Below are 15,161 nucleotides of genomic sequence, written 5' to 3' on the forward strand. Positions count from 1 at the left end.
ATTCTATAATAAATTTTGTATTGCCTCTGGATATATATCTTCTTCTCTAAGCAGTGTGTATTTCATTTTGTCACTGTGCAGTAAATTTCTAGCCATACGAGCAGAAAGACTGAGCCTGTTCTTGTCTTAAAGCAAGTTGCAAATACTCCTACCATTGTTATCATGTTGGGTGAAAGCTATGGCAGACTGACACTGCAAGAAATGAATGAAGCAGGATGGGTGAGTTTGGGTTGAACATGGGAACCTCCTGGGTTGTGGCACCTTCTGTAAGTAGCTGATGAGGCCTCTGATGTGCTGGGTTTGTGTGGCTGATAATTGCTTTTCCTGATGTCAGGGGCTGCTGCAGAAGCACTGGTGCTGAAGCAGATGCAAAATGTTGTTTTGTCGTGGCTGGGACACCTGCTCAGCTCCAGTCACTTCTCTTCTGAGATGTGCTGCCTCTGCAGAACTCTCTAAGTGTTTTCCAGCTCATCTGAGAGCAGAGGGCAGAAGGACATCTTGTCCTCCTCTGGATATAACATCTCGCAGATTGCTTTGGAATAAATGGCTAGAGCTTGAGGTATCAGGATGCTGTTTGTGAAGGGGGGTGGGAAACAAGGGACTAAACAAATTCGGAGATTAAAAATTCAAATTTGACATCAGACCATGAAACAAACAGTTGAAGTAGAAAGTTAAAAGCTTTATTGTGTCAGAAAACAGTATGTGATGTGGTCATTAAACTTCATATTCCAGCATCGTGCTTTCTCAGGATACATGCAGAGCGGTAGGCAATTCCAGCTTTGTCTTTGTGCTGAATGATTAGTATGTGGGGGACCTCCGCAGCGTAGGTTTGTTACTTCCCTCTGTGACCAGTTGGAAAATGAGTTTGAGATGAGCCATTGAAAGAGTCAGGTTAAACAAAATGCATTTGGGATTAATATGGATTCAGAATCCTACTAAAGGAAGCTCTGAAATGGAATATCCCAGTAATTTCACTTTGATCCTCCTCATGAGGTGTATGTCATGTGAATATAAGGTGCAAGAGCAGCATAGCAGGACTTCAAGTAAATCCTCTCAGCATCAGGATTAACGTGGCCAGTTCTCAGGCTGGCTTCTTTCAAAAAGCCGTTTTTCAGTTCTTTTGACTTCATCTCAGAAGAGCTCGTGGGCGTGTTTATGATGGTTTTGTTTTACATAGCAACAGTTTGGGCCCAAGTACGTCACAGTAATTCGCTAAATTTTTCTAAACTTGTCCTGACACTAGAGTTTGGTCATGAGCTTGACCTGCATGGAAACGTGAGCAGGTTAGGAGGCGGAGAGGTGTATGCTCCCTGCTCCATTGCCGGAGTAGTACCCCATCGCCGTCTCTGCTGCCGTGATGCTGAGGGACACGGGAGCTTGCACCCGCGTCAGAGCCTTCAGGCGCAGCCGTGTGTCGTACCTCTGCCAGGTACACACGCTGTCTTTCTCTTACAGGCCTCTTTTGCCCAGTGCTTCCCTTGTTGGGTTGTTTTTTTTACTCCTACTTTGTTTTTTCCTATTGTTTTTCCCCTTTCTTGCTCACACACGCGCACAAAGCATTGTTTTTTTGTCTTGGCCCTTCTGTTTTCTCTCCCTCCAGATTTTCTTTATTTCTATTTTATATCAATTCTAATCCCTTTCCCTGGAAGCCAAGCTAGAGGTGGGGTTAGTTTTCAGTATCACTGCTTTGAAACAAACCTGTTGGGATTTGTAATGGACAATCAGATGCTAGCAGAGGGATGTAGAAGCGTATCACTGACATTCCTGAAATTCAAGAAAGTAGAAGCAATCTTTAGGAGGTCAGTGGAAAACCGGAGTTTTTGCTAAAGGGAGATGGACAATATAGAGACTTCTGGGGTTTTTTTTTCTTTAGAAAATATTAAATGGATATCTTCCTCTTAATAGCTAGATCACAAACTAATCTCTTCTGTTGATTTCTTCCACGCAAACCAAACAACAGATAAACAAGATTGCTGAAGGTGGAGAAAAAGCGAGGTTTTTGAAGCACATCCAAACCACCAAGAATCACTCACTTTCCTTTCAAATGCAGCATTAGCAATAGAGCTCTAAATCAATGAAAGGTCTAAAATTAGATTATGTGCCTGAGATCAGATGTGAATCACAAGTTAATCATATTTTCTTTTATTATCACTGTCTTTACCCTTTTATTTTATCCTGAGAAATTAGGTTTCTGACTTGAAAACAGAGTAAACTGTGAAGGCATGAAACCCTGCTGGGTTAGACCTCACCAGATCACCTGTGGACGGGGTCCCCAACATCTTTTGTTCTGGAGGTTCATGTTGCATCTGAAACTGAGCTCGAGTGCTTTATCAGTTAGTACTGTGCCTCTTCCTCAGCCCTCTGATGTTTCAAGTAGCTATTTTCTTAAATTAATGAGAAAATAGTACTGCTAAAGCTTGCTAAATAAGGTTTAAAACCCACTCTGCAAGTGACAGAGTAGGACAGCAAACAATTATCTCTCGGCTGTGGCACGAAGCTCAGGGAACTTCATTCTCCATTGCTATATTTTTAGCTGAAACTGTGGTGAAATGCACCTATATCTGAAAGCAGAGGTACAAGGTGACCTGCAAGATGAGTGTGCAAGTGAGGCGTGCAAGCATGTAGACGATGTGTATCTGTTCATATGAAATGGCAGCTGTAGGGACTATGTTTCCTTGCAGGCAGCACCAACTTTAGTCCCAGATTTGTGGGCATGATTCTGCAGGAACATGAATGTATACTTGAGAGATGACTTTGGCACTGTGCCTGTGTGTGTGTTGCTGGGAGATGTGTATCTTGGTGGATGTGTTTCTGGCTGCTTGTAGTTGAAGAATGATTCTGACCTGAATCTGTGGATGCAACAAATGCTGTGGACAATGCAGGTATAACAAGTAAATGGTTTGCTTATAGGATAAAGATTTATGTGAAGAAAAACGATGGCGTTGCAGGAGGAGAACCTGCAGAGACCCTTACAGAGAGTGTGCATGCTCAGCAGGAAAGTCCTCAAAGATGTCACTGTCTGACATACCTCTTACTATTCTCCCTGCTGCTGATCGCGTTCCAGTGTCTGTGCATTGAAGGAACGACTGGGTATGGCAACAGAGTGGTGACCACACGTTGCCAGCAACATAACCCCCTCATGAATGAAGGTTCGTGTCATCACAGAGCAGCATGCTTTTGTGGTGAAGTACATGAGGGCGAGCAGCATGTAATGGCTCAAGTCTTGTGTTTGTGATCAGAGGGAGACAGGTGTATGTAGAAAGGCTCCTCCACCTTTCCTCTGTGGAGCCACAATACTTGCCAAGGCATAATTAGTGGGGCTCTCGTGTTTCAGGACAGCCTATTTAGCAGCTGCTGAAGTGCCAGCTCAGTTGGTAGCCTCGAAAACAAAACATCCCTTGTTTCTCATCACCACTGTGAAATACTGCCTTCCTGAACCTTGGGTTTGGCCCTGCAGCTTTCAGGATAGACAAAATGTGAGATTTTTGCCGATGATGTATTCTTCTAGTTCTGTTTAATATCCGTTATCAGTTTAATATGCCACTTTAATGAGATTTTGCTTTTTCCATCTCCTCCATAGAGCTGATTACTTAGTGTATGTGGTTGGTGTTTGTTTTGTGTTTTTCTTTTAAAGGAAATTACAAGTGAAGAAGTCGAATGTTTGCTTCAGCTGAAGAGAATATTTCACAAGTCCTAGTGGGAAAAGATGAAAAAGAGAACCAGAGGATGTTGCTAGTAGGTATATACATGACAGGAAGCCATGACTAGCAGTGTGATTGTCAACAGGAAGTAAAAAGTCACAGCTGATGTGATGCTGCCATACAATACACTTTCTGTGTCATCTTGCCTGCTGGACTTTGTGGCCTGGGAGCCGTGTATGTTTACTTGAGATATTCTGCTGTCTATTCGTCTGCTGGAGTTTGAATTATTCTGCATCTGGTTAATCCACTTTGCTGGAGCTGGAAAGCCCTTGGGTTTTTTCTTGACGCCTGCTGCTGTAAAGATCTTGAACAGCTATGAGGAGAAAAGGGTGCGTGTGAGCAACCTTCACCGCTGGCAGCTGAGTGCTCTTCAGACCCCAGGCAGCTTTGAGGTGTCTTGGCTGTTCAGTGCTCTGCAGATATGAACGCTGAGCTTTTCTGGCACGTTCTCACATTGGCCTGGTCATTCTCACCATGCTAGTACATGGGAAAGAAGACTTCCTCTCAGACATAGCTTACATCATCCTGGAACTGATCATTGCAGTGCTGGCCATCCTGGGGAACATCCTGGTCTGCTGGGCAGTCTATTTGAATAGCAACTTACAGAACGTCACCAACTATTTTGTGGTGTCCCTGGCTGCTGCTGACATTGCCGTGGGCGTGCTGGCAATCCCCTTTGCCATCACCATCAGCACTGGCTTCTGTGCCTTCTTCTATGGCTGCCTTTTCATTGCCTGCTTCGTCCTGGTCTTGACTCAGAGTTCGATCTTCAGCCTCCTTGCTATTGCCATTGACAGAATCATTGCGATCCGCATACCCCTCAGGTAAGCACGGGTTGGGCAGGGGGGATGGAGCGGGCTAGGGTGGTGAGGGATGAACATCGGTGAAAGCAACAGGTCTGGAGATGAATCGAGGAAGGAAAAGTTAAGTGAAGATCAGCACTTTTTCCTCTTGTAACTTGAAAAAAACAAAACTTTTCTGGGTCTTGAAGGCTGCCTTGGCTGCTGGATTTTCTGATTGCTTCTTTTTCCAGTTCTTCTCTGTCCCCATATGGTGTATGCCCGTGGCATCGCAACGGCACTGCCCAGGAGCTGCCATTTGGTATTTAGACCGGATCATGCAGTAACCTCAATAACCTGCACCCTAAGCTGCAGCCAACAGCACCAGGAGGATCACTGTGGGAACGTGGAGCTAAAGCAATATGTGGTGGAGGGCAGAAAGGGGTGAGGTCAACTTGTCTGCTTCCCCATGGGGAGCATGGGGGACTCTGCCTGCAGCTGTAGTAGCAGGGTTGTGAAGAGTGTAGATGGGGGTTTCTCTTGGGGTCCATTAAACATGAAGGGAGGAGAGGCAGCAGGCTATGAAGAAATGGCCTTTAGGAAGGTTTGGACTAGCTTAGGCAATGCCTCTGGAAGCAAAGCATGTCTTAGGTCCAGGCAGAGGCTTGTCCCAACCCAGACCTGCAGATGGTTATTCTGTGGTCTCTGCTCTGGAGTTTAAAGGAAGAAAAGGATGCTTCAATATTAGAGCTCGAAAGCTGAATATGACTAGCTGCTGCTCCGTGTGCAACCAGCGAGGCTGATGTGGGACAAGGGGAAGTTTTGCCACATGCACAGGGGCTGCTACTCAGTTCAGTTTTCCAGAAGCATATTGTTGTGATGGGATTTATCTGACTGTGGGTGCGAAGCAGCACTGCATTTTGTGGGCTGGGTTTGAATACTGTATGGCCATGCTTCCAAGTCATTCAGTAAGCTGGAAAGATGTAGAGGAAGCCTCAGGAGAGGCCAGTGCAGGGAAAGTGTAGGAGTCTCCTTCCTTCCCGTCTTGTCCTTAGGAGGATGCAGCATGCTCTCAGGAATGGAGAGACTTGCTTCCTATCCTGGACAACAAATCTGGCTGCAAAAATGGAACAAACTTCTTATTTTGTGCTCTCAAGTTTGAGTTTTTGGACATCCGCACTCCTATTAAGCTTAAATTGCTTGTGTTGACCTGTGCGATTTAGTTTAGTCTCTTGTGAATACTTTGATCATCCAGCACTTATGTTGATTAACACAAACTTCCTATTGAAAAATAGATTACCTTTCCATGTGGACCAGTGCAGCATAGTCTTTCCTGAAGCCTTGCTTCAGCTAGCTTGTGCTGCTATAACATCACCGTGAATTGCTGGTTTCCAAACCTGTAGTCGTACCTGTTACAGCCTCTACTTTTGGTGTAGTTGTAAGGAACACTGTCCCATTCCATTGTGGAGAAAATTCTGTCAGTATTAGTTACCTATAAATTGGACTGTCTCCAGTCTTCTATGGTTCTACATATAGATGGCTTCAGTTTGTAAACCAAACTAACGATAGATGGTACAAAGAAACATGTGTGGCATAGCCCTCAGGAGTGCATCTGAAATGAATTTGAGAAGGGCTAATGCTTAATTCATCTCTCATGAGCTAACTCGGAAGACGTTTGCTGACAGGTTAAGCACTCTTATTGCTAGAGGATGACTTGCCAGGAAAAGGATTTTAAAAATCTGGATTTCTGCCCGTTTTTTTGGATATCACTGTAACTATATTGTCTTGAAAATTTAATTTCCTGGAATAGCCAAGGCAAAGAGTCTTTTAGAAAAATCAGACTTCATCAGTGCTGGGCACGGTACTGGTTTCGCTATTTTGTTTTTGAAAAAACAGAGCACACCCTCTTCCGCTCCAGAAACAGTGGAGCCGATTGGGTGCAGACACCTGCAGGTAGATCCATGGGTTCCTCCCCCTCCTTGTCCTCTGTTGGTTTGTCCTTTTACAGTAGGAGCGAAGAACTTGTCGATTGTGTTTCCCCTTAAGAATTTATGGATGAATAAGCATTAGATTTATAGCCTCAGACATGCTGAGAAAGTGAAAGCTGATGAGCTGAAATGTGAGGGAAATATGATATGATTGAGACTGCTCACATCCTTGTTTTTTTTTTTCTTTTTCTAATATCTGAGTATCTCAAAAATGTGTGAAACCATAGGAAGGTGAGTTCTCCCAAATAAAGATGCAATGTTTTACCCCATCCATTAATGCCTGAGAAAGCCTCTTCTCTCCTCCTCAGAGGACAAGAAAGGTGACACCAGGCATTGCTAATATTCATTAGATGAATGCTCTTAAAAAAATAAATCAGACTTCCTTCACTCTAGCAAAACCAAAAAGGTCCAAACTTATTTTGTCTTCTTCTTTTTAACTGTTTTGTGTCTGATTTGTTCTAAGGAAGGTAACCACATGTCTCAGTGTGTACATATGAGGATGTGTATTCCCACACAAATTCCCACACTGTCAGTATTAAGGAGGCAGAACAATGAGACAAAAACGGCTTGGTTTTGGACACCTCAGTACATAATTAGAGTTACCTTTGGAATGATTTTTCGGTGGATAAAAGACCTTCCCCCAAAAAATTGCAGTGAGGAAAGACATCTATATGTAAAATTTAAAAATACATGAAAACTAATTTGTGAATGTTTTATGGGTTCTACCTTTCAAATGATTAAAACATTGTGTAGAATTTGATTAACTTTCCAAAAGTTCTCAAACGCTTTGCTGAATTCTGCCAGGTGTTATACAGACGTGACACTCTGCAAGTGGGAGTAAGGCACTCCCAAGGAAGTGAGTCCAAGCCATTGTTCGGTCTGGGATAAAACCTGAACCTTGTCTCTAACATGGCAGGTACCTGAAAACCTGTGCTCACCGATACAAAACCCCTGGGTGTTCCCAACAAAACTGACTGCGAGTCTGAGCTCCAGGGTGAAGTCATGGGCCAAGAACAATTGCTGTTTTCCAGGCTCTTTGGTGCCAGCAAGTGCTCCGCGGGCGCAGTGCCCAGCCACGTGTTCTTGTGCAGGCATCTGTAGTAGAGATACTCCCATGCTGAAGGACAGGTAGGTCCGATGCACTGGAAGGAGAGGAGAAATTTTTCTTCCTGCAGCCAAACAGAAAAGTTTTCTCAGGTTACTGCTTGCTGTGTGTGCTGGATTCAGATATTCACCTGTGGCATAAATACTTATGCAGGTCATGCAGTGCCAACTACAGTGACTTGCTGAAGTGCAGACCTTTTCCTCTGATGGAAGTTGCTTTGGAGATGACTGCCTAAGTTACTGGGATGCTTCTCCAGGAAAGCAGTACTAAGGTCTAGCTCCCTGATGTTTGGAACATTGGGACAAATTCATCCCAAGTAGTGGTGACTGAAGCTGCAGCTCTGAGGTGGCATTGGGATGCTTTTCTGCCAGAGGCTAAGGGAGCTGGACATGAAGAACTGCTTCTCAAAGTCTGGGGTAGGAAGAACAGGGGAGATGAACACAAACCCTGAATAAAGTGTAGGACATGGAAGGGACCTTTGTCTGTTTCAGCAGTTGCTTTAATCCTCTAGGGTTTCTCAAATGCTCATGTATGAGCATCTCAATCAGTGAATCAGAGATTTAATGTTTTATCGTCACTTGGAGCCATATCCGGACTTATTTCTTTTCCTGCTCGCCATAAATCTTTTGACTTTATGACAAGCATTGCCTGCATGCGCTCATGTTTGCATCAAATAGATTATGGGCAGATTCAGCCCAATATGAAAGAAGAATAATTCGCTTCCTCCTTTGAACAAGCACGGGCATGGCTTTGAAAGCAGTGGCAGTTGTCCATGGCTTCCTGGGCTACGGTGGAACTCACGGTTACCAAGGTTTTAATCTGGAAGCTGATCATGAAAGCTGATCATCATCTGGAAGCTGAGCAAGAGAACGGTGCCTACCTGCTGTTGTTGCTTCTGCCATTTAGAGCCCTGTGCCCACCTGTGGGCTCCTGCCTTACCCTGTGTCCATAGCACAGACCAGCACTGGCATCAGTCCGCACCTGGTAAGAGGGGAGAAAGCTTCCTGACGGTTTTGGGAAAGGGTTGTTTAGGAGGTGCACAAGCAGTTCTGGGTTTGGTTTCTTGCTCTGCCACAAGATTTTCTGGATGATCTGGGGTTGTCAGTGTCTCTCATTTCCAGGTGCATGTAACAGGGATAGAATATCCTACTTTTGTCTTGCTCCCTATGGCTGCAGGTGCCTGAGGTGTGGGCTGGTGAGTGGATGTGTCCAGTGAACAGTGGTTTGTAGTGATTTGTTAAAAGCCATTGAGCACTGCTGGAATTCACAAAGAGCAGTGCCCTCGATGCTAAGCGCAGGCTTTCTGGTGCGATGCAGTAAAGGTGGCTGAAACACGCTCCATGCATGGCAGAGCCATCTGGCCAAGATGTGCAGTGCTGTCAACCAGAGGTGGGTTTGGAAGACAACAGCAGGCTGGTTGGATGGTTGGATGCTGTGACGATGAGTTAGGCCAGCTGCATACCATGCGGGGTATGGAAAGATTTTAACCTGGGGGCCCTGTGGTGGTTCTACCAGCTCTGTCTTCCACCCAGCTTCATAGTTTATGAATCGGTCTGATGAGGTGCTACGCGTTGTGCAGGAATCATTGTCTCGATGACACAGAGCTTAGCCCAAGGACCCAGAGGCGTCACATCCTCAGCCAAGTTACTCTAGGCAGCACAGATGAGTTGTACCTTCACCAAGGGCAGCTGTTCTCCTGGAGTCAGTTTACCAACCTATGGTTGGGAGAGCAGGTGAAATTATTTTGGGGAAAACATCCACATTTTCATGTGTTTGCAAAAGTGAGTTTTGTTTTCTAGAGGAGTCAGGTGACCCTGTCCCCACACCCAACTCCTGTGGCCCTGTGCTCTGCACTAATGTTCTTTGTGTCTGGAATTTCATGGGTAGAAGTCATTTGTGTAGCAAGTGCAGTATTTCCAGGAAGCGCGAGAGCTGCCTGTGCACAGGCAATCCAGTGCTGTCTGGACACATCAGACATGCTACAAAGTCACCTGCCAACTATGCAGAACATGGGCTGTAGGTGCGATCGGCTCTTTTCAGCAGGCTGTGTCTCCTGCATAGGTGCTAGCAACTCGCAGTGTATGTGATGCTTCCTGGAATCCCTGAACTTACCATGTAGAGCAGTACAGCACTGAGGATACAGAGAGTAGCTCTGGCCTGGTTGCTATGAGGCTAGAAAGATGCCTAGATAGGTGCACAAACTCTTCAATGCTGGCCTGGTGACGTTTCTAAGTGGACAAAAGGAAAGAGTCCAGGAACGTCCACCTGGATAATAACCCTACCTCAGCTGAGTCAGCCAGAAGTGTCTCATGTGGATCCTAGAAATTAATCTCTCCCAAGTGAATGAACACTTCTCGATGGGTACCTGACCAACATAGTGCCATAGACTGTGTGACGAGACGCTGTGAGCTTTCTCTCTCAGCCCTTGGAGGTACTGAGCGAGGCGGTATGGAAACGCGCTTGCTGGTAGGTTGGTGATTGCCACTGCCGGCATAATACACTGCAGCTGGAAAGCAGGCGGCTGCTTGGGTTGAGCGCTGTTCCTAAGCCTTGTAAAGTTTGTTGCATGGGAATCCCCAGAGGGTAAGAGGGAGGGAGAAGGGGGGGTGTTTGCCTGGAGCAGTAATGAATATATTTTTAGTGGAAGGGAAGGGACATCTCTAGTCGTGGGATAACAGCTGCACAATTTCAAAATTCCTCTGACAAGATGTAGCCAATTCCAGGGCTGCAGGGTTTTGAGAGTGGTTGCTTTGTTTGTTTTTTGTTTTTCCAAGCTTCAAGTGCCTTCAGCCAGTCTCCTGCTCCCTGAATGTACATTTCAAAGCACAGATGCTGTTTTGCTGTGTTGATGAGGTCTGAGTGTGAGCAGCTCCCTGCTGTCATCCATGCTGTGCCCTTAGCATCCCCTAAGCATTGAGCAGGATCCACTACTTGCTGGAGGAATCTGTCTCTCAGAATCTGCTGAATCCCTCCTTCATTTCTGGAAGGACGATTTCAGTGTGTTTTGGGTACCAGAAATTGTGCGGTTGGCTCCCTCACCCCCTCCCTCTTTTCTGATTTTGAAATGCAGCTTCGGAAGGGAGACCCAAGCCTGTCAGGTCTTGTGTGGAGCCAGGATTTTTCCAAGGCCCATCTGCCGGGATTTAAAGCATGTGCAGGATCTCCATTCTGTATTGTGTCTGGCACAAGCAGCCTCTCTCCTCCCCTGTCTTGAACTTGCATTGGGATGGGAGCATGAACCTGTGGGAGTAACTTTCATTGAGAGATGGAAAGATTTCTCTGCCTTGTTGGATTATTTTTTGTTACTGTTTGTTTGCTGAGAGAAATCTGAGGACAGAGGGAGAAGGAGTGTTGGGTAAACACTGGGAGCCCAGCGTTACTGTTGTCCGGTTGCAGACACATGGGGTCACGTACAGTGTGGGACTCAATGCTGGACAATGTGGGAATCCAGCCATCTACTTTCCATGCTAAGTGTTACCAAGGGAAGGAAATTGCATTGAAATGTTAGACGTTGCCCTGATTTACGTTTTCAGAGAGAAGAACTGGTGGAGTCAGCTCAGGACTCGCAGTAACCTGTGAGGCCTTGGGAACTGGCCGGTATTTCAAACAAACCAAGCTCCCTGGCTGCACTGTTGGATTCTTACCATGTTGCTTATTGTCTCTTTCAACAGATGTTGGAGAACTTACTGCTAAGGGCACTGACTGCAGTCAGGCATATCAATACCTCCACCACTGACTTCCCCTTTGGTGTGTGCAGTGCAGCCCACAGCACACCTGTGGTCAGAGCAGTCCTCAGATTAACTCCTCCTTTCTGAGAAAGACATGGGGTCAGCTTAGCTGGGCTGGTGAGGAAAGCTGCTGACTTGTCTCGTTGAAGGAAGGTTGGTGGTGCTGGCCTTCCTGAAAGTGCCGCTGTGGAGCAGAGTGAGGTGCTATGCAAGGCAATGTCAGCCTGGCTTCTGCAGTTGAGCCAGCAGAACTTCCCTGGAGCACACCTGAACAGGGACGTGGGGCTGGTGGCACTGTGCCTCTGAGTTCTTTTGTGCTATTTGGCTTACAGAACTATTGCAAGACAGACCTGCAATTCCGTGCTACAAGGCTGCTCCTTTCCCAGAAAGGAGGAACTACCTCAGCCTTCGGTGAGAGAGCCACAGTGGTCTTCATCACCAAGGGTCAGAGCAGTGCTGTTGATTATCCAGGCTGCAAGATCTACGTGCATGACAAAGTGGGCTGGTGGAGTGAAGGAACACAGATGAAAACTGTACTAATTTCCTTGCTTTTCTGTCACCTGTTCACTGCCTAAGGGAAAGGGGAGGGAAATAGGTGGCATACAATGTCACCATGGAGTCCTTGCTGTGCTGTGCTACATGGGTTCTGCATGGCAGTTCAAAGGCCCGTCTGAAGAAGCAGGTGCCTTTCTTGCTATCTTCTGGGACATTGGGCTATTGGGAAGTTGCTTGGGTGTCAGGGACTTGTTGAGTGATACTGATGTAATTCCCATTTCCTCTGCTTTATAGGTACAATGGCTTGGTGACTGGCTCTCGAGCTAAGGGTATCATTGCCATCTGCTGGGTATTATCTTTCATCATCGGCTTGACACCAATGCTTGGGTGGCACAATCGCTCCCAGATCGAAGAGCTAGGTTCCAATAAGTCCTCTCCCATCAACTGCAGCAACAGTATGGTGGCATGTCTCTTTGAGGCTGTGGTCACCATGGAGTACATGGTCTACTACAACTTCTTTGCCTGTGTGCTCTTGCCCCTCCTCCTCATGTTTGGTATCTACTTGAAAATCTTCATGGCAGCCCGACGACAGCTCAAGCAGATGGAGAACAAGATGGTACATGGGGAACGTTCTCGCTCCACTTTGCAGAAGGAAGTCCATGCAGCTAAGTCTCTAGCCATCATTGTTGGGTTGTTTGCAGTCTGCTGGCTTCCACTACATATTATTAACTGCTTTACCCTTTTTTGCCCAAATTGTGCCCATGCTCCCCTTTGGCTGATGTATCTGGCTATTATCCTGTCTCATGCCAACTCTGTAGTAAATCCTCTAATTTATGCTTACCGAATCAGGGAGTTCCGATACACCTTCCGTAAAATCATCAGCCAGCATATCCTGGGCCGGAAGGAGCCCTTCAAGGCAGGAACAGCCAGCTCTAGGACTTCCACTCATGGTGGGGACGCAGAGAATGCCAGCATACGAATCAGTGAGTATGCACTAGAGGTATACACCAATGGAGAGATTCACAGAGATCCTGAAAAGCAGGACTTGAACAAATGCAAAGCTGGCTTGGAATGGCACCAGAATGGAAATGCTCTGGACATGGAGACAAATGGGCATCTCCCACATTCCTGCAAAAATGGGATTCTCTCAGATGCATGCATGAACAGGGAGCTTCACAGTGAAGAGCTACTTGATGCCCAGGTGTCTTACTCAGATCTGGAAAGAGCAGCCTTCGCAGCAGCTGATGTTTCCTGATGAGACTTTCAAAGTCTTCCTGGTAGAATATTTTTTTTAATTGGTGACCTCTGCCATGGCAGAAAGGGAGGTTGGGGGGCGGGGAAAGAGGTGTGTATTCAGATCACTGTGGAGAAAAGGGGTCCCTACCCAGGACTGTTGGGATGATCCTAAACACTAGACTGGAGAAAAGCCAAGAAACCATTGAAATGGACTAAGGAAGAAGGGACACATTACCCATCAAAGACCTGTCACCAAGAGCAGTGCCAAGGTCAAAGGTGGCATTCCGAGTTCAGCACTGGGAGACTGCTGATGCAGGGCACATCGTGACATTGCGCTGTACTGTGTATCTGTGGTTGTATGTCGGTTTTGCTTTCTTTACCAACAGAAATAAAAGCATGGCTGGAAGCACTCACTGAATTGCAAAGAGCAACAGGAAAGGGGCCTGTTAGTACTTCGGCCCTGCAACAAACAGAAGGGGGATAGCAACATCTATTGGTCAGGAAGGATGCCAGCAGCTGCTCAGAGAGGGAAGGAATTTACCTGATGGGAACTTTGGATACCTTCAACCATGGCATTTTGTCTTTCAGATCATGTTTTTAAAGCTTATACTGCAACAGGTTGCTTGAATGTTTTGTTTTTTTCTTGTCTTGATAAGATTACTGTATGTTAAGTTATAAAAGAAGGGCAAGAACTCATATCCATTCCCTGAGCGCTCAATGTTCCAGATGTACATGGCAAATATAACTTCATAGCTCTCCACTTTGCCTAGCAAATAATGACCATGGAGTCTGTAGTATGGATTTCCCTTAGCAAAAGGGCTGTTAGCAGGACTTGGTGCTGCAGATGATGGACAGGGTTGAGGTCTGCCAGGTTGTGGTCTGTGTCACCAGAGCAGTCGTGCCCCGAGGTGTTGTGAAGAGCTATCGGGTGTGCGAGCTGTCTGTAGGCTGGTGGGCACTGTCTGCGTTTTCCCCTCTGTCTCTGTGCTTGTCGTCCTCAGCTCCTAGAATGCAAATTCTTCCCATGGCCCCAAATGTGTGTGTGAGGGCTAATTTTCCATATTCTGTCCGTTTTCATCCTCACTCAAAAGGCTGTGGGATTTATTCTCTTCTTTATCAGAGTAGAGAGGAACACACACATGTACCTAACACTTACTTTTGGAATTTCAATGAGCTCTATTTAAACACCTTTTCTCCTGTGATTTCAGTTTTTTCCTGATGTGCTTTGCTATGAAGCCAGAGGTGTCCCTGTGGTGCAGAGGCCAACAGAGCTGGATCTGCCTGGTCAGAGGATGCTTCTGCTCTGAGAAGCTGAAAGGTGTCAGTAATAGTGGAAATCAGCTTAGAAACTGCAGTAGTCTGTCCGTGTAAGAGAACAGGCAAATCTGTGCTGCAGCACGTATAGACACTGATGTGGTTTGTTGTCGAGGTGTTTCACAGCAGTTTGATAATTTTCTGTATCACTCATGAAGCCTGGTAGCTCAAGGACAGCAGAATGCCACATCAGCTTGAATTCTACCTAAAGATTGCCTGGTTTTTTGTTTTCCAGACAAATAATCCATGTCCAATACCAGCAGCCTTCTGGAGAGACAGGCAGTAATGGTCCTACTGGAAGACTAAAAGTCTTGTAATTCCAGGCATCTGAAGCTTATTCCCTAGCTGAAAATACCAGAAATATTATCCCCATAACCAGACTCTTCCTTGTGTCTGTCCACTAACTTTTCAGAAGCCAAATAATCTCATTTGCAGAAAGGAAGAGGGAACTGGATTTTTATATTTGAGGAAGAGCGAGTTAGGTTTGTATGTTCTTATTCCATGTTTATTTTAAATATTGTGAACTACTAAAATGAAAAGTCACTTTTATTTGAGGATAATTTTCTTTTTGCCAGTCTCTCTACATGAAGGTGGGGAGTAGTTTATAATGCTGAATGTCTTCAAGTGTGTAACTGCTCCAGGCTAGCACGAAGCTTACTGTAAGATGGATAAAAAGATGTGGTTGCCACCATAATCCTTAGCAGAAAGACAAGCAAGTTTGTAGAACAATAGACTTCACAGTTTAATTGAATTGCTGCTTTCTTGGCACGGCTCTTCCATGTAGTCTAACGTCAGAAGAGTGGATTATCACTCCA

General features: G+C 45.8%; 1 protein-coding gene across 1 annotated transcript; it reads left to right on the forward strand.

Annotated features, from left to right (window-relative positions):
* Nucleotides 1-4,135: 4,135 nt before the first annotated feature.
* ADORA2A (adenosine A2a receptor) lies at nt 4,136-13,051 on the forward strand. Its single transcript, XM_009992812.2, has 2 exons — nt 4,136-4,525; nt 12,091-13,051. The coding sequence occupies exons 1-2, from the start codon at nt 4,176-4,178 to the stop codon at nt 13,049-13,051; spliced, it is 1,311 nt and encodes a 436-aa protein (XP_009991114.1). The 5' UTR covers nt 4,136-4,175.
* Nucleotides 13,052-15,161: the final 2,110 nt, after the last annotated feature.

Source organism: Tauraco erythrolophus, chromosome 19, assembly GCF_009769465.1.
Source record: "Tauraco erythrolophus isolate bTauEry1 chromosome 19, bTauEry1.pri, whole genome shotgun sequence".
NCBI lineage: Eukaryota > Metazoa > Chordata > Aves > Musophagiformes > Musophagidae > Tauraco > Tauraco erythrolophus.

Excerpts from the sequence above, each read along its gene's own strand:
- ADORA2A (XM_009992812.2), top strand. The coding sequence starts at position 4,176 with ATGCTAGTACATGGGAAAGAAGACTTCCTCTCAGACATAGCTTACATC. Across the intron at positions 4,526-12,090 it reads GCGATCCGCATACCCCTCAG|GTACAATGGCTTGGTGACTG; the intron begins GTAAGCACGGGT and ends TCTGCTTTATAG.